This window comes from Coloeus monedula (assembly GCF_965178545.1).
Source record: "Coloeus monedula genome assembly, chromosome: 5".
In the NCBI taxonomy this organism is placed as follows: Eukaryota; Metazoa; Chordata; class Aves; order Passeriformes; family Corvidae; genus Coloeus; species Coloeus monedula.
In genome coordinates this window covers 22,686,304-22,706,479 of record NC_138785.1, presented here as the reverse complement: position 1 = coordinate 22,706,479, position 20,176 = coordinate 22,686,304, and the positions used below count along the sequence as shown (strand labels likewise).

Genomic DNA, 20,176 nt, shown 5'->3' with positions numbered 1-20,176 from the left:
CCAAACTAAAGTCAAAATACCTATATAAGGGAAATGACGATAACTAAAGTAGGGAGAAAAATAAGACTTCAGAATGCATTCTTATCATAGTTTTCTTAAAGCTCATCCATATATGGTTTAGGGAAACAAAATATCCACCCCAGGAACTCATGACTCATAGAATTCAAACATGAGTTTTAACCATCATCTAAAGTGAAGCTTGTAAATTAAACAAAAAAATAGCAGGAAAAAAGCACACTAAATTAGTCTCACTGCCGAAAACCCTTTCCAAATTGGTTAACTTGAAAAACTATCTTAGGAAAATAGAATTCAAATGATCCATAACATTTTTTTCTTGTTACCCCATCTCAAATCATGAGAATTTCAGCTGTACTTCAACTAAAAGCCTAGACTTCATGCTTCCTGACAGAAAAGGGATAAGGGAAGACAGTATGATAAAGATTCACACTCAGGCAGCTAAAACAAATATTATGGCTTTTGAGTTTACCAACTGCAGAACTCAGCCTTATGGCTCATCTAAATTTTGTCTCTGAGTCCTGTAACCAAGAGGCCCTAGCCCCACCTATGACACTTGGGCCACCCCATGCTCTAAAAAGGTTTAGGAAAAAAAACCCAACAAACCTACCCAAACCCATGGCCAGCACAGAAGTTCATCTATTGCTCTGTAACAGCCATGTTCCTCCACTGAAGAGCTGGAATCAGAGCAGCAGTAACTGCTCACTGCCAAGCTTACTGCACCCAGAAAGACTTTTTTCCACCCCAAAGCACTGCAATATAGCAATAGAGGAATAAACAACCTGGAGAATCCTCCTTTCACTTCCCAAGCCAAGAAATCTCAATGCCTTTTGTCACAGAGTGAAGGAAATTCCTTTATAAATCATACTATACCTGTGCAGATCTGTTTTACTAAATAGAGGGGTAAATACATTCTCTATCATTGTAAGAAAAACAAAGCCCAAAACTTTCTGTCTTTTCTGTTTTACTTTTATCCCTGTATTGCTGACATTTTTCCCAGAAGTTTCACAGGTATCATGATCTCATTCATCTGTAGAAATCCACAATTCTTTATTATCCTTCTGACACCCAAAGAATCATGAAGGCAAATGTCTGGAGAAACAGTCCCCAAAAATAATATTTTAAAAATAGGTGGTGGCTTTTAGCTGTTCAGCAACTTAGAGATTTATTTATAAAAGTCCATGCTAAGTTACTGAACTTGAAAATATATCCAAAAAGTAACCATCTGGTTTCCATCTGTCCTCATGGGAAACTAGAATTGCTTTAGATGAAAATAAAATATTGGGGTGCAAAAGAGCAAGATTTCAGAAAGGGAGGGATGAATAGAAACAAAAACTGGAGGGGGGATGAGATCTATCAAGAAGCTAAAATCACAAGTTATAAAATAAAAAGAACAGGAAAAAAAACACACTCCATATTTAAGTCATATAATATGAAAAATGAGAAAATAACATGCCTACATTCAAATTTCATTTCAGAATTGAAAAAAATATATAACTTTCATACTAAACAATGAGATTTGTTTACAGAACTTATTGATTTTAAACGCATACACCTGAAAATACTTGCCAACACTTGCAAATGTTAAGAACCCACTACTGCACACAGGGCTGGCAAGCACAATTTTGTCTGTTTGTATTTGAGCAACCTCTAAGCGAAGTGGACTTGCAATTGTGTCAGCTGCACCTCCAGTTCCTTTTGAGGGCACACAACAATTCCATGTCTAAAAAACCAAGCTGAGATATTGCCTTACACAGAACAAAGAGAAGTTTTTATTTGCCCTTCAAATATTTTGCCAATATTCAATTACAAGTTACAAAACATCTAAATTGGTTTTCCACAAGGGGTATATGCATATCTGCCTACATAAATACACTGCTTTAAACCTGTAAGTAAAGGTTTTGAAGGCAGTACTTTAAATATCCCTTCCAACCTCACAGACAAGCTACTTCTTGCCCTTTGTTTAGTTTCTCTTTAATTTTATTTTTGCTACATTTTGCACATGAAGAAGAGAGGAAGCCAAGTGAAAACCTAAATAGGGTAACAATCAAGTTCAAATATTTATAATAAGAAATCTGATAATAAAGAATTTCCTCTCTTGCCTTTGCCATGTAGACTCAAGAAGTTTCCATTGCAGCTTTTAAAAACTGGGGTGTTGCCATGCCCTGGCCACTGTGCAAACTGGGTTGCCAGAGTACATCCTCAAAGTAACACCACTAACCATCTAACCATTGTGTTCCTTTAAAGCAGCAGCAAACTAGGGCAGTATCTAAGAACTGATGTACTCTTTCAAAACTAACCTCAACATCCTTGCATTGTAGTTCAAACTGTCAGCAGATTGTGTGAAAGTAGATAAAATCTCAGAAGTGTAAAAAATAAAGATAAATAAAAAGCAGTAACAGCAAAAGAAAATGTGTCTTAGGTTTTCCTATTCTATGGCACCAACCCATATTTTGAAGGCCAGCTTTGCTTCATGTTGACAGTATCTCCTTAATCTTGCATGTGAACAGTAACAGCTTAAAATATTTTATTTATTTCTGTTTCATTTTGGGAGAAGGGACAAGAACAGAAGAATATGGCTATGGAGAACGCTCGATATTAAAATGGATTATCTTGCCCCCTGTTTATACTCTCAAGCTCCCTCCCCATGGGCAGCCAGCATGTCCAGCTAGCATGAGTCAGTCTGACTCCAAAGCATCTTCTTCCAGGCTGTAAAGAACAAATAAACAACCAAAGCAGATCTGTTTAACAGCAGAGCAAGGAAGTTCTCATAGGCAGAGGAGTCAGGAGAACACTGTCTACACCTTTGGTTTCTTGGGATCCAGGCAGAATTCAATACAGCTGAGACCATGAAACTGCAAAGCAGCAGAGCCACAAGACAGGCCATCTGTCGCACCCCCAGATGCCAGGACCAAGGCTGTTCTTTTGATCTCTGTTAAGTCTGATCCTGACTTAGTCTTCAGCTGTCAGGTAGCCAATAGTAGTGAGTCAGATGCTACACCAGGTAGGAAGGGTGAGAACAGGAGGGGATCAGGCTAACTCATGATTAATTTGATTTTTAAAAACTCATCCCTGTACCCAACCACAAGCAGCCTCAGACAAGTTATTACCTGACTGGGACACACCTGCCATTACTTTCCTATAGCTGATATTAACCCTGCCCATTCAACTATGGTGACAGGAGAAAGCGGGCCAACCCATTGCCTGCTGCAGTGACTCAGTGGGTCCTGGAAAGTGCATTTCTAAGCGACCTGCCGGTCTCCTTGGGAGTCAGAAAAGCAAATGACACACTAGATACAACATGTAGTTCTTCTAATGAGCTGGTATAATGCCTGTCTGTCATCAAGAAACTTTTAATGCCACCTTTACAAGTTTCACTCAGGGAGATGCCTGAGGCATGAACCACACCACAAGATACTCCTTTCCTCAGATTGAGCAAAGGGAATCCCTTAGTCAGGGTAGCTAAGGACCGAAGCACAGGACAACGGGAAAAACAAGAAACAACAAGCAGGGCTGAACTGCAGCCTCTTACAGAAGGAAGCACTCACACAACCATTCAAATACACATCACTTAGGGCTGGGAACAAGCACCACCACCCTGGAGATGCACGTTTGTCAGATCTGCAGCCACGTCACCACCTTCATTCTAATACTGATGAACTCTCAGAAAGACACAGTCCTTTCATTAAGGGAAGGATAATTTGCCACAAAAACTAGCCAGTAACTGGTGAAGAGATATGTTATGGACCTCAACCAACGCTCATCAAGGAACTCTGCACTGCTGAAGGCAGGCACGAACAGCAATCATGGTGTACAACTGCTGCTGTTTTCTTTGAAAACAAGAAAAGATGTTTCACCCTATGAGAAGGATTCAGAGGCCAATCCTCCAATATGTTCACTCACATCATTTAATCAAAAAAGCAGTCTTCTAGCAAAAACCAATATTTAGCCCTGGGAGGCTTTTGAGAACTTGAAGGAATTTATTGCTCATGCTGCTGCTCATTCTGCTTCAGGTTCAATAACCCATATGTGAGCATCCGGCTCCCTTCCTGCAACAATTCCCACAGCACAGCCCCAAGCTATACCAGAGATATGCTGGGATTCAATAAATTGTATGTTTCAGTAATGAGACTGGACCAAGCTGTAACCTCTATAGCAGATGTTCCAATTAGCAACGGGAGGCTGCTACTTTGTGACATGGTGGTATCACTTTGGGAAACATCTCCCAGACTCTGAGCCGAAGTATTTTCATCCATTTAACTCAACGGTCAACTACATAAATCCATCACTCTGTTAGCCAACGAAAATGGTGCTGTAGGACTTAACCCCCCCAAAAAATTTCTAGTCACCCGGGGAGAGAAAAAAAGCATGAATAAGACCTGTTTTTAAACAAATTAATTAAGCAAAACTGAAGCTCAAAAGGAAGAGGAAATAGAATAGGTGACATAAGGCTGGAAAAAGTCTTTGTCAAGTCACATAATTAATATCTAGTAAGTTTTCTAAAATGCTATAAATCAAGACAGATTGCAGGCTATGGCAGCATATCTTTCAATCACTGCCATTTAACTCCATGAACTTTGCCAAACCACTTAGATGTTTTTATCCTCCAAACAACTGTTAGGATGATGATCAACTCTCTTTAAATAAAGAAAAAGCTATCTTACCTTTGCAGAGTCATGTTCAAATTGCCTGTACATGCCTTGATCTTGTTTTGTGCTTCTAGATGAGTCATCCCATCCGTGCTTATCCCATCAATGGTGAGAACCACATCACCAATCCCCACATGTGCTTGGGCTGCCTTGCCACCATCATTAAGCTGAAACAGCACAAGAATGGTAAATGAGAAACATGGATGGTTTATGTTTATATTGAACACAAGTCATAATATCTTATTCACAGTGCTGTTTCACAGAAAGAAAAAAAAAAGATATCTTTTCTCCTTTGTGAGTCCTGTGAAAATTGCTGCAATACCTATTCATTCTTATTTCACTTCAGTGACAGGAAAGTATTGCATAGTATAGCCTGTTTTTCAAAATCAAACTCTACTTCTGCTTTACTGGCTGGAAGCTATGGACATTCACAAAGAGACACAAGCAGGGACAGGCACTCAGTTTCCTGAATTCCAAGTTCCAGCCACCTTTCTCTTCCTACACGAAATTTTTCTCACAAGAGGAGAGAGAAAGGCTGTAAACCAGCTTTTTCCATTCTAGATTTTCCACTTAAAGATCTCTTCAAAGTTCATATATTTGTCAGTGACTGGTCATGTGCAGGGAAGACACTGTTAATAGTGAAGCTGACTTTTCCCAAGCCGCAACTACTAGAAAGTCAAAAGTTCAACATCACAGACAGGCCGGTTGCAGGACATTGTTTTGCCTTTCTCTCAGTAGGTTTACAGGCCCCAATGACCTGCAGTATATTCAGATCAGAATAAGAAAAGCCTCTTGAGCAGTCTGACTCTTTGATCAAGGTCACTGCCCAAGTTCAGATCAACCGTCTTTGGTCCACTTGAATGAAACCGTCTTGCAACAGAAACCTCTGTAAAGTTCACATTATTGGCCCCAATTGAACAATAAATTAACCTTTTCATCTTTTGTCACTGAATTTCAACTACCTTGATTCCCAAGAAGAAACAGAAATTAAAGCAACATATGGTAAGATCTATACACTGATTTATACCCCTGGTCCTCAATCTGCTAATCATTTTATAGCTGGCTGAAAAAAAGGTCCTCGGTGATAAAAATTGCCTTTTTGTTTCCAGAAGTATTTCCTATCTTACAGCAGAGATGTTGTAGCTGCTGGTGTTGTGCATGCAAAGCCTCACAACTCTGTCCTCTGCCTGCAAGCACAAGTATGTTTCTTGAAGAAATCACTGCTTTTAGGTAAGTACTGCAAACAGCAGAATTACTTTATCTTCATTTCCAGAAGTGGAATTCACCCTGAGCCACAGTGGTGCTACAGCACATGACTCAAGAACTGGAACTGTTCAGCCTGGAGAAAAGGAGGCTCAAGGGAGACCTCACCCCTCTCTACAATTGCCTGAAAAGAGGCTGGTGCAGTGAGGTGGGGGTCAGTCTCTTCTCCCAGCTTACAAGTGTCAGGATGAGAGCAGTCTCAAGTTGTACTAGAGGAGGTTTAGTTTGGATACTAGGAAAAAATTCTTAATGGAAAGCATTGTCAAGCACTGGAATAGGCTTTCCCAGGGAAATGGTGGAATCACCATCCCTAGAAATGTTCAAAATATGTGTGAATAAGGCACCTGAGGACATGGTTTAGTGGTGAACACAGTGGTGGTGCCACCTTGACAGCTGGACTTGATGACCCTTAGAGCTCCTTTCCAACCTTGTATGATTCTATGACTTCTCAAAGGTAGGTCAAAGGAAGGTTTTCATCTCTGTTGTTTTTTAACTGCCCCTGTTTTAGTTCATGCAGTAGGGACCAAGAAGTACAGTCACCACTCTCCACATCGTTCACTTCAAAAGGAGAAACGAGGTTAGGTATTGAAAACTGTCTATGGGTAAAGAGGTAATAATGTATGAAATGTCAGGGGCCCAGTCTTTGCAGTTGTGTAGGGTAAACCTGGCAAAGGGTCCCATCAGCCTACCAGATATGGTTAAGGCTTTCCTAAAATCCAAGAGACTATAATACATGACAGCTGTGACGTGTATTGGATGGCATTTGAATACAAATATTTAACTACAAAAAAATATTGTGTAATGTTGAAAGACATATGCAAATGCAAAACTCCATAAATGTTATCATTTGACAACATACAGACTAAACCCAAGAAATTTCACGTTCAGTGCATCACTGCTGGCATTTTTCAACATCAATTCCATACTTGCTGATTGCAGCAGCAATCTTTAGCAGCTAAAAAACAGACAAAATTTTCTACAAAATTTTCAACAAAATCAGAAAAATCCTTCAATTTGGCGTTAACCTGGTGAAAGAAGAGGTCTGAGCCGAAGGAAGACTTGTCATCTCTTCAGATTCAAAATAGCAGCCAGTCCCTCTGCACTACGAGTCAATATAGCTATTTTATCCAGAGTTGAAACAAGGAAGAGTTAGCAGAGCAAGTCCCATGTGAGGAAGTAAAGTAAGTGGCAAAGGAAAAAGGAGACACCTTAATTTCAGAAAAACTATTTGACTTGCTAAAGTCATAAGAACTGCAAGTTGTATAGTGGACCCTTTTACAAAAGCCTTCAACAAAAAAGCCAAAATTGGACATTCATACCCAAATTGTGAGCTAAGAGACCTGATTACTATAAAACACCAATCAGGGAAGCCCACAAGCATATAGAAAGCTATGACCAACATAGCTATTTATAGGAAAGCTCCTCAAACCTTTGGGTGAGGGGTGGAACCTGCCATAAACAGATCCCTAAACTGGTATGTTATAGCACGCTGACATTTGCCAGCAAGGTCTGGAAAAGGGAAAGGAACGTAAGGGTGCTAAAAGCTAAAGGTCAAATGGATCACTGTGCTTTGTGATTGGAGTCCCCAAGTGAATAAAATTTAGCTTTCTCAGAATGCATGCAAACACACATGATGCTGACATGTTGTAATTTGTGACGAAAAAAGAAAAAAAACAACCTACACACAATTCAGGACTAAGACTTCAAAAGCAGACTTCAGGGTAATTATTTTCATGGAGGGATGGGAGGCCTTACCATCCACAGAAGTGTAAATGAAAACAAATTTATTAATTAAAAAAGTCAAACATTCTTGTTTGATTCTAGTGGCCAACACCCAACAACCCACAACCAACCACCTGACTTCCAAGAGGCCATTCTTAAAACTGTTGCCTACCAGGGATGAAACTCTTTGCAAGCACACATGGGAGACAGCTGTAACTTCATTTCAGCAAAACCCCAGGATGAAAATTCCTTAAAAATATGGCTGGAAATTGCACCTTGGAGATGAGGAACAGAGCAAATAGGTCCTGAGAAGTGTGATGAGTCCCTGGCTATGTCCACTGGTCCTGTTGTGTAGACAGGGAATTGAATATGCCTTATAGGTGAGGCTGTCAGAGACCTATCCAAGCAAATTACTGGACAAGAGTGTGAAGAACTGCACATGCAGAGGGATGCCAGAGAAGTAATCTCCTTATCTAGACACAGTGGACAAGACTTATAAGTAACACCTACTGATTGTGAATAAGAGATATGACTAAGCAAGAGAGCTGAGGTTGATACTTCTAGGAAATCTCAGCCAAAGTGTGGGTGTTCCCTCAAAGTAGTGGACAGCAACCTTGGCTTGTGAAGCACCTGTGTTGAAGTGGGATTGAAGCTACAAGGGCAGTTTTACCACAGGTGCAAGAAGAATATTGTCATAAGTATATAAAAATAAACAAATATCTACACTGAACACAGCAGGAAGAATTAGAACATTTGAAATAATTAACGATCCTTTTCAGACTGCAGACCCTGGGAGCCTCAGTTTTGACACTTCTTAGATGCTGAACTGTGCACTACCATTACAAACAATAAATTTGTGTATGTGCTGGAGATTACATATGCAAAACTGTGTACATATTTGAACTAAAACTGCGTAGATATTCAAAACAAAACCAAGATAAAGGTGGCCCGTGTTTCTTGTCACAAGGGAAACAAGCTCCATTTATTTAATTTTTTTCACCTAGATTAAAAACAAAATCAACATATATAGAAGACATATAACTACCATTTGAAGCTTATATATTATCACCTACATAATTATCTCATTACTACTTTTGTACCACTTTTTTTTGTCCTGTACAAGTGATTTTGTTCTTACAGTACAAATTTAACCATATCTTAGTAACATTATCCTGCATCAGTCACCCATAAAATACAGAATTACCTGGAAAAAAGGTTATCCTTAGAACATATCTTTATTAAATGTGCCTGTGTCACCATATGGAATCAACGCAACAGGATGTATGTGGAGAAGAGTAGAGCATTAAAATTATACAACTGGCTACCTAATAATCCAACTAACCTCTAAGCACCACAAATATTTTTCAAATCCTTGATGGATCTGTTTTAATTCTGTATTTATAGTATGAGGCAGGTTTTTTTAAATCAATCGTGAATTAGAGCTACAAAAAAAAAAATCACTTTTTTCCCTGATGTTGCACCACAGACTTGAAAGCTACAAAATTGCCAAACCAGAAATGTTTCCTCCTACTTAATTCCATTTCTCTGTACTCTGGAAAGCTCATTTGGAGACTGAAGGGGAGGCAAGCAAAAGAGACATTTCATGACCAGACACCTGCTGAGGCCTCTCACTCCCACAGCCCCCGGCAGGAAACCTCTGCCCCTCCACAGGAATCAGCTACGCAGCTAAAAGCATAAAACCAGCCTGCACCATCCAGAGATGCTTGGGATACTTTCTAACAAACAGAACTGAAATCACCCATCTAATACTAGTTTTCAGCTTTGTTTGGCAAAAAATGCTGTAAAAATTTTTTTAAATTTTGTTTTTCTTGTGGTTTTCAACATCAGAATTCCAAAACCACAAATATTATCCAAAACCACATTCCAAATGGAGACAGAACAAAAGTAAATCAGTTCTTGATCCAGGATGAACTTCAAAAGCAAGGTATAAAAAGTCATCTCAGTGTAGTTCTACAACTCGGGTTTCGAATTGCAAATGGCCCAAAATACCCTGGAATACAACTGTTTTATTGAGCTAAATTTTAGCCAGCACACTATTTTGTTTTGCAATACCTAACAGCTTTTTTACTTCTATTCTTAAGCTTTAATTAGATATTTTGAAAGAGTCCTTCCAGGAAAATTGAATATGTGCACACACATGTGCATCTATCTCTGAATCAATGTAATTTGCAGCCTAATTGATTTCTATTTAACATATAAACACCTATTTTTCCCTCACACAACTAAGAAGAAAACTTGAAAAGCAACTCTTCCTTGAGCTGTCGTTATTTTGCTTTTATGCAGTAATAAATGAATTACTTAAATTGCAGTTACTCATAGGACAAAGGTCTATTTGATTAGAGATTTGCCTTTTATGTTTTCCAAACTGTTTGCCTTGAATCAATCCTTGCTGCCATCAGCTTGTGTGATGGTACATCACAATGACTTTCCCAAATAAACTGTTTTGTAGTCTGACAGTAAATAATGTTCCCCCATTGCAAAAATATCCTTCAATGTCATCTGCAATGTTCTCTGAGGACGTACCTCATTGATCCTGATTTAAAACTCCCTGGGCTAGCTGGTATCCCTCCAGCCTGATTTTTACCCCTTGAGCATTTGATCCACAGTTGGCTGTAGCAATTCAGTTTAAAGTCATGAATAATCGAAGCAGAAGACAACCAGACAATGATCTTTGTGTCGCTACTGCTCCTCCTACTCTTTCAGTCTACATTCTTCCCTATAATGAAGTATTTTAAAAAAGTAAAAAGCCAAAACACAACATACTTATTTAGAGAAAAAACATTACAAAATAACTGCAGAATCACAAAATAAGCAAAGGGGCAAACTCTTTTATCAAACAAACATTTTGCCTTTTCATACCACAGGGCTTTATCTCCTTGCTACAATACACTTTATGCTAATATTTACACTCATTACCTGTTACTACTTTGTTTATCCCTAGCCTCGTTTCACCTGACGAAAGTATCACCTCACACTGATAATCAGTATTTTAACAGCAACCTCACAAACATAGGGAGAGCTCAAAGTAAGCTAAAAAGCACCCCTTTGGTGGATTAATGAAAGAGAAGAACAGAAGCTCATTCCAAAATACAAGGGGACACACTTAAGCTCTGTGGCAGGATCAGCTCCATCACACAAATTGCACATCTGACCTGACTCCTGCTCCCCCAGGACCTCACAACCCACAGAGGCAGTAGCATGGAACGCTCAGGGCCAACACTGACCACCACAATCACAAATAAGGTAACACTGTGCTCCAGCATGAGATACCTAATGGGATGGCTCACCAAAACCCTTCCTCACCTGCTTCCCTGATGGGAGGGAAGCAAAAACTTACACTCCAGACTCCTGACAGGTTTGGGACACTTGAGGTCCAGCTTATCACTTCTGCATGAGAGAAAAAAAAAAGCATGAGAGCACCTGCTCTTTGTGGCAAATAAGCTTCCTCTGCACTCAATGGAAACTTGAGAGCTGTATCGTGTTCCTCACAGCCTTTACTACAGCAATATTATTCGCATAGCCAACAGATTAGCCAGCCAGGCTTGATACCCACTTCCAAATCAAGAACATACATGCCAGTTTTAAAGTCCAGATCAAATTTATACAGCTGAGTTATAAGAACTCTAATGCAGGGTTTGCTGTGGAAAGTGCTGACACAAGCAGCTATAAAAAGGGGTTATGAGGCAGTCCTGCAAATAAGCTGAAGCTTTTCCCCAAACAAAGCAAGGATCAAAGTTAGCTTACGTCAAAAAACCTGTCTGATTACCAGAGTACTTTGCTATGTATCAGCACTAGGAAACCCTGCCCTCATCTCCCCTCCATGTGGCTGTACTCCCACTTGGTACATTTTCATTTCCCTCCTTTTTCTCCCTGTAACTTCAAAGGTGTTTTCAGACTGATTTAGAAAGCTGTAACCTAAGGCACGCACAGCACAACAATAACCATTAAAGTCGATGTGTAAGGAAAAAAAGTGTAAGACAAAGCACAAACCATTCTTCTTGGTCTGGCTGTGGACCCCAACAGCAGGTCCCATCCCAGTCCTGGTGAGAGGGCTAGTCTGGCCTCCTGGCCTGTCCTCCCAGGTTCTCCAGCTCTGCTTCATCCCTTTCCCTCCATACGCAGCACCATTGCTGTGATGCAGCAGTGACTCGGTTGAAGCTGACCCAAACCAGCCCTTCGACTCATTACGGCCCATGGGAAAAAGGGGAGAGCCCACAGGCATCCATCCATTTTGCCAGCAAAGAACCACAAAACCATCTCTTACATTTCACTCTCAGTTCTGACAGCAGTAACCCCAACAACAACATATATTTTAACATGATTGAGCTGTGTATCCCTATAGCCACATTCAGAAATGATGTCAAAGAAAAACTAACACAGTTTGAATTTTCCCTCTAAGCAAACAAGGCTGAGCATGCCTGTGGGTTCACATTCTAGGAAAAAGACAAATGGTTTCAACCCTCTCTTTTCTCCCTAAAATTTTTCTCTTACTGTATTACAACCTTCAGTATTTGTCTGATGTCTTCCACAAAAACAAATAAACAAACAAAAAGCCCCAAATAAAATCAAACTAACTTAGTTTTGGCACTTCCAATGATGTGTTGCATACACAAATCACTCATTCTATCCATCCTCACATGCACTAAATGTGGAGCTATGCATCTACAGAGCAGCATGAGAGGACATTAACTACTTAAAACAGGAGAGGCACCACGTAGCTTAAATTACTCTTACGCACATGTAGCGGGTTGAGTTCGAAACTGGGCAGAAAACACCAATTAAATGTAGTGGTTTTGGTTCAAAATATTCATTACTTACTCATTGTCTTTCTGTGAGATAAGAATTAGGAGAAAAGCAAAGCAGGCACAAACCTTAAAACAGTTGCAGTACAATGAAAGAGTTTTATTACTAATAGAATTAAAAGTAAAGAGACAATAACAAAACAAAATTAAAGCAAATCCCCCCCCCCCTCCAGCCAGCACTTCTCTCCTTTTATCTAGCTCACACAAGGGATAACAGAACATGGGATGTTAGTCAGTGTTCCAGTTCTTGAAAAGTCTCTCTCTTATGCTTAAGGGAAAAAAGGGTTTTTCCTTCAGTTGCACGTGGTTCCCAAACTGCCACCAACAGCAGATCCGCCCGGAAACAAACAATCTGCTGTGTGTAGAACATCTCTCCCATGAAAAATCTCACAGTTCCTTCACACTGCAAAACATGGGCCATCACATGGGGTTATTCATCTTTTTAAGGATAAGTTCTTTTGGCCTGCACACAAAGGCTCTTCTTCGCCACAAGTCTCTAGCAGCCTCTTACTACTATAAAGCCTGGCATCGGCATTCTTCACAATCTTCACAGGCACACGAAGATACTCCATCCCCCCATGTTCTTCAAATGGATTAAAGAGACAAACAGTTTGTGGTATTACAATTTCTTACCACGGCATGCAAGAAGGTTTCTTTTAAGCTGCGCGCCAGAATCGTGGCACCGCCCTCTTTTCTCCCGACGCCATGCTCAGCTCTGTCCCATGTGACTCACTTCTCTTTCTCTCTGACTGACACCGCCATGCTGAAGAGTGTTCTTGTTCAGCCTTTACGGTGGGGAAAACCTCGCTCCCTTTGTGCTGCTGGCTGCGTGGTGTCTTCTTCAGTTCAGCACGAAGTGTGCTGGCTGCAGACAGGAGGCTCTGCCGGCTCCCGTTGACTCCGCCGGCCCCGCGTGGAGAGGAGAGGGACCCGCCGGTCCCCAGAAGCCGCGCTGGATGGGTTTAGCTGTGAGCAGTCCGTGGCTGGTTTTAGCTGCCTGCGGCTCTGGGACAGTCCCCCCCAGCCACCCAGGGTCCGTGCCGCAGCGTTGGGAAAGGGGGAAAGGGGCAGTGGCCCCGGCCCGGCCCGGCGGGACCGGGAGGCCCCGAGCTGCCCCCACCTCCCAGCAGGCGAGCTCCGACAAAAGGGGAAGTCCCGCCTGTCTGTGCGGTTTAAATATGTAAATTGTGAGAAGCGTAATTGGTCTCAAAGACTGTCCATCAACTCAGGGTCAACCCAATACAGCACAATTGGGCGGAAAAGGACCCAAAAACATAAATCAGGTTTAGGAAGCAGAGTAACTGCACCTTGTACAGGCCTTTTGAATATGTGCTCTTTTATTTCACAAACACCTAACACCAAACACATGAACTTGAATGCCAGCAGCAGCTCTCAGCTTCCCTCTCCTGCCCCAGAACAGGTTGCTAATAAGCAGGAACAGTTTCCACATGCCAGTGCCAGAAAGATTATTAACTGGTGCCATCTCTCACTTGTCATGGCTTGACTGATCATAGTTTCCTTGCAGCTCTGCTCTTCCATGAGCAAGAACCTTTGCTCCATCTCTTTCCCTTACAACAATCCAACTGCTGCAGCATGTAAGGAAGCAGAAACAATTTCAGGAAGGGTGCCTTCAGCTTTAATTTTTGACAGAAGGCCCTATCTCATAATTACTGCAAGTTCAGTAGCAGTTATTAGAAAGTACAATCCCTGCTTTTGACCTTGGTGGTGTGAAAAGGAAGTAGCTAATTACACATACAGCAATAAATTCTGATACAATCCATATATTTAACATGTAGCTTGAACATTTTATTCAGGTACTAACACACAAGTTAAAAAGTGGAAACACCAACTGGAATTCAAAGGATTATTAAAATGAATGAAAAGTCTTGCTCACATCAAGGAGGAATAAAGAAACTATTCTGTTCAAGTGTAGCTCTGTTGGCATGTAACAAGACTAAACATCTGGTCTTGCTTTTCCAAGCCACTAGAAGCATTCAAGAGAACAAAGACATGAGAAGATTGCCACTGAGATGTGATGGACAATACTTCTAAAATAACAAGATACAACTAATGTTCTGATTTGGAGAAGAAATAACGTCATAATGCCAAAAAAACAAGTTGTCAAAAGGACTAAGGCAAAATAATTCAGACATCGTGACTAGAATCATATTTGCAAGAAGCACATGAGCAACTCCAAAAAAATTTTTGAAAAATACTTTTGAAACACTTGAGTGATTGAAAACAATTTACAGTCATGTGCCAGAATGTCTGAAGATATTTAAGGCCCTATCATCCTTGAGATAATGCCTAGCTTTCACTAAGCATTCTCTCAAGGAGCTCAGTTGTGTTCTCATGCTGCCAGCATGCCTTAAGAGCCCTATTTATTTTATTTTAACTGGCTGTCTTCTCTCTGACAATTATTCTTCTGTTCAAAGAGCTTACAGAACTGATCCAGGTTCCTCTCAGGGAGACTATATGCCAGTGGATAAAAATTACTGCGTACTTAATTTCTCAGAGAAGCAAAAAGAGAAAATGGAATGAAAGTGTAGCTAGAAACACAGCACAAAATTTGTATGGCTGCTTTAGCTTTGGTTGCTTTAGCTTTCAGGAGCTTCACGTCTCTCCTCCAGTAGTGGTTAGTTTTCTGGGCTTTGGGGTTTTTTTGGACATCCAACACAAATTAACTCCACAACTAAAGCACATGATTTCTTGGGGCTGCTGAACAGGCAACATCTTAGGAGCCACTTGATTTGTATTAGAACAGAAGCTTCAAGCCTCTCTCATTTGGAATAAACAGTTTGGAAATTTACTGAGGAAGTTTTATTGCTGGGGCCTCCTGAACAAACACAAAGCAAAGCAGAGTTCATTTTGTCTAACGGAGCTTAAGTATGAAGTGACAAAAGGGACTTCAGCTACGTCTAAAGAAATTAATTTTCATACCGTAAAGGCCATACACATGACAATGTCCGCAGAGCATAAAATGGTGCATGTCCTCCCTTCCCAGACAGCGTTATGTTTATTCTTTTACAGATGATAAAATTAGTTCAACTAACTGAACATCCATCTCCTTAGTAATCTTAGTAGCTAAATACATGTCATCTTGTTTTCATAAGGTGTTCATGGTGTATGATTTAGCTCCTCTCAATGGGATATACCTTTTCTGCATCAAATGTGATGCCATCTCCCCATGCTTGCCAGAACACCCAATTTAGAAATACAAACAGCATAATACATTATACTGTGTAATTTAAAGATACATTTATTCTTTTTTCTTTTCAGTACCTCTCCCGGGACAAAGAGCCTTGTACATGGCAGCAGTGAGAAGGAAATGCAACTAATGAAGCAATTCTACACATGAAAGCAAAGTAGAGAATTAAGTGGGGAGCGTGAACCAAAAACTCATCTGACAAAAGTAACAGCCAGTGTCAAGAAAATGCTACTACAAATTTAATCCCTCATGATACGCCAGCCACTGTTTTACTTTTTTTTCCAGAAACCAGGCATGCATAAACAAACAGAAAACAACCCGCTTGCTACAAAGAACTGAGATAATATCAAGCTGCACCATATAAGTAAGGAGAAAACAGAGGCAAGTTCAGACACTGCAAGAATTGGTTATGGGCACAAATCATCTGTCCAGGGAGCACAACTCACCTGAATGCCATCTTAAAGTGTCACTGCAAAAACTGTACAAGTCCATTTCAAGGTGAAAGCCAAGCCCAGCAACAAGAGCCACCACATGCACTCCCCACAGAACTAGCAGAAAAGGCTGGAGACTGAGCTGCACTTGCGCCAGCTCTCTTCTGAGCATGCAGCTCAGCACCCAAGGAAAAAACGCAGAAGAAATGCATCAGCGTGGAGAAACTCCTCCATGCTACATCAATAGGGGCTTCATATTTTAAATATAAAGGCACCAACACTTACGGCACATCCCCTTGGTAACATGCAAGAAAAAGGCAACCTTAAACATGTGAAAGATGACAACTCATTTCAGATAAATAAGCACGCTCTGAAGTGCATGGGAAGTAACAAATAAACCAATCATGGCTAATATGCTGACAGTGCCATAACCTTCATGAAAGGACAGTTCTATATGTATGTGCCTTTCATGCAATGGAGAGAGAACACCTCAGGATTAGTCAAATGCCAACTTCTAGCACAAAGAAATAAACCAAAAATAAGTAATATTTTAAATAGTAAATCCTTGTGGGTATCTTGCCTTTTATAAATCAAGGGAATATTATAGCAGTCATTTGTTTTAAGCCAGTCACATATTGGCTAAAACCCCAAGAATTAAATATTGCAGAAAAAGAGTCCAATAAAAAGCTCTCAGAAAACAAGAAACACATTTTAAAGCAGTTGCATGTTATTTAATAAATTCATACAGCTGTTTTTAGCTAAGACACACAAATCTTTATTGTAAGCTAATAAAGCTCATGAAAGCATAGAACAATTTCAAATTTAATTTTCCATTTTGAAATTACTTATACACACACACACCCCACACTGTTTTAGTTTGCTTGACTTTAAACATGACTTTTATGTGATTTGTTTATACGGTTCCAGGTGTGGGGGTTCTGTGTATACATTTTTTTTATGGATGTAAAACACTGGATATGTTACTATAGACAGTGGTATACATATATATTCTTTAAGAACATGTTTGTGTATTAATATTTATTTTTACACACACCTCTATATAAATAAAAATGCATCTGTCCTCTCTGCTAGAGACCTGCTAGAGAAGATCACATGAAAATTATCAGCATTTTTTTAGGCAGTGTACAACAAAAAGCAGCTGTCCAGAGCAAAGAGGGAGCTATTCAGGACAAATTCCCTGGCTGCAAAATGAAGACCCTCACGTTAAGTAAATTTTCCTTACCATTGGATTGCCAAATGCATTACAGACATGCAAGACTAAACATAAACCCAAGCAAAACCTCATTACTAAAGCTCCAGAGAGGAACATGCCTGTGTACTTGTTGCAGCTGAGAACTTTGACAAAATTTCTTGCTGCTATATTTTAACCATCTTCTGAGTTTCACTGCTGAGAGTTGCACTGTAACTAATTATAGTACCCTAAAGTCTGAGTTATGCTGCAACATGTTCTTTTCTTACTTGGACATCAGGAGATCTGAAAGTTACACACACAGCTAAACAACGAATAAAGCTGGTTATCAAATAGCTCTGAAAAAACAATGAAGAAAACTCGACCCTTCAAATTTACCTCCTGCAACAGTCTGCCACTTGCTCTCAGCTTGACACTGTGCAGTGGAATGTGTCCGGCCATTCAAAGTTTGGACTTGCAGAGGAATCCTGTAAGCTTAAGTCTGTTAGCCATGACAGCTCTCTGGTGTATTTTCTTTCTTTTTATTTTCTCTCTTTTTCCCTTCCTTCCATTTGTAGCCCTACGCTACCAAACTAAAATCCAGACATTTCAAAGTTAAGACACAGAAAAACAAACCCGCCCTATACAAAGTGGAGTTTACCATCAATATTGTCACATCTAAGGAAACAAACATTTAAATAATTTACAGTCTTAAGTTTTGGCACTAAAACCAAGACTGCTCCAGCATTCTGAAAAAAAAATCCTGTAAGTGGTGGTTACAGGCAAAGCTAGGAAACAATTCCAAGTAAAACAACAAAACACAAAATCAATATCCATTCATTTCTCCAACTTGATCCAAGACATGGTATGAGAAGCCTGCAGGTTGGGTTTTTTCTGCTATTTTTGTTTGGATGGTTTGGGTTTATTTTTTGATTTGTCCTTTTTTTTGTGGATTTTTTTTTTTTGTTCGGGTTTTTTTGTTTGTTTAGGGGTTTTATTTATGTTACTAATATTGCTGACAATTGTATAAAATATTGATCCTTCACTGAAGAGTCACTGATTGCCATATGATTTACACTGTTCTCAACCTCTGAGACCCAGATACAGCCTTTTGAATGCCTTAGAAGCTACTTAAGAGTAAAAGCCTCACCAACACACAAGGAGAAGGCTTTTGAAAAACATGATCACACAGCTGACACGCTAAGTCCACGAAACTTTTCAGGCATGTAATCTCAGTTTTTTTCACAACTATTCAACAACAACAAATTTTACTGTAGGAAGACTCACTCCAGATTTCAGGTAATTTCTAGAAGTTAATTTATTGCTTATAGAATTGCTGGAAACAAGAATTTGGAAGAGTTTTATTTAAAAAAAAAAAAAGGGTACTTCCTTCTTTTTTTCCGTCTTGCTTTTATTGGATTTGGCATCGACTATACCAAATGTAGAGCAAAGTTTCTGGTCTCTGTAAATAATGCTCTTTTTGACCAATATTTTGGTGACAGCCATGATGACTTGCTTTTTTTTTCCTTGCCCCACTACCCTGATAGTTATTCAATTTTTTATACCTCAGGTTTGTGTAGGCCACTCATGAGTAAGGCTCTGGTGAAAGCTGGTAGTATGAGTGATAACTTATCCTTTGGCAAAAGAAAGACAATTTCAATAAAAAATATTCAGAATAAATCGTATTGGATGTTCACTGCTGAAAGCTTATCCTCAAAAGAGGTTGTTCACATCAGTCCAAATCCAAGAAAAATTATGCCTCTCTAAAGCAATGAAAATCTCTTCATCTAGCAACTAAAAGCAGCACGAGGGAATATCCAAGAAAGTTGAAAAGCAGGGCAGGAGAACTGTCTGGGTTACTCTGCCTTCATGCAGCTTCCTGCTCGCAGGTTCATCCCAGCTGGGACTGAGGCTCCACCTTTAGTTTATGGGACCATTAAAAAAAAGGCAGAAATATCACAGGCATACCTGTTTCCTCTCTCCCCAAACATCATCAGGCAGGATAAGATGGGTTATGCTAAGGCCATCACAGACTCAGGCTGGCCACCGGAACCAGAAGGGTCCAACGGCTTCCCATCCACGACCACGATTCAAGGCACACATTATCAATCACCAAAGAGCAATAGCATCCCCAGTCCTGCTTCTGCAGGTGGAAGGCAGGAATAACAACACACATGGAAGCAGAAAGTGAGACTTAACGTGCAGCCAGTGACCTTTGGTGAGCAACATTCTCATGTCATATGAGCTGGTGACATCAAGGGTTCACATCAGCCTGATCCAAAAATGCACTGTTTGCACATTTCCTGCCTGTTTAACAAACCAGTTCTAGGGGAAAGCTTTCTCCTCATAAATACATCATTTTTTATTCAACCCTTTTCTAAAAGGAAATGTTCAATGGAACAATGAAAATGCTACTGAAGGATCTGAGCTCTTCACACAGCCGTCCATCATGTCTTTCTTGAAATTAACAGCTTCAGACATTCCTCTCCGGCCACCTATTAGAAGGCATCAGGTATCTTAAAATGATGCAACTTACCAGAGAGAGGTCCTAGATTTACAGCACATGTCCCTGAGTGGCTCTTCCAGACACTGAATGGTCTGCAAGGATTTCATGCTTCTCACTAGCGTTCAGTTACGGCCTCTACTGCTAATCCACAAAAAAGTCTGGTTTTCCAGGGAGCACAGGGGTGTTTTCCCTGTGTTCTAAACTGCTAGATTTAAGTGGCAACTTAGCACAATTATAGCAATTAAAATATGTTTAGGCATGCTGAGAATAAAGGATCTTCATACCTTAAATAAAAACAAGGTCACACTGTGATCAGAATTTTGAAGAAAATAATTAGCACTGACATGGCTACAAAAAATGTAAGACCTAT

At 40.0% G+C, this 20,176-nt stretch overlaps 1 protein-coding gene across 5 annotated transcripts in view; it reads right to left on the bottom strand.

Annotated features, from left to right (window-relative positions):
• Positions 1 to 20,176, bottom strand: part of LOC309573116 (PDZ and LIM domain protein 5-like) — an 80,226-nt gene that overhangs the window by 32,314 nt on the left and 27,736 nt on the right. For all 5 annotated transcript variants that reach the window (XM_082281799.1, XM_082281802.1, XM_082281803.1 and 2 more), the window contains exon 3: positions 4,680 to 4,831. In XM_082281799.1, the coding sequence (XP_082137925.1) occupies positions 4,680 to 4,831 (152 nt within the window). The remainder of the gene's footprint in view (positions 1 to 4,679; positions 4,832 to 20,176) is intronic.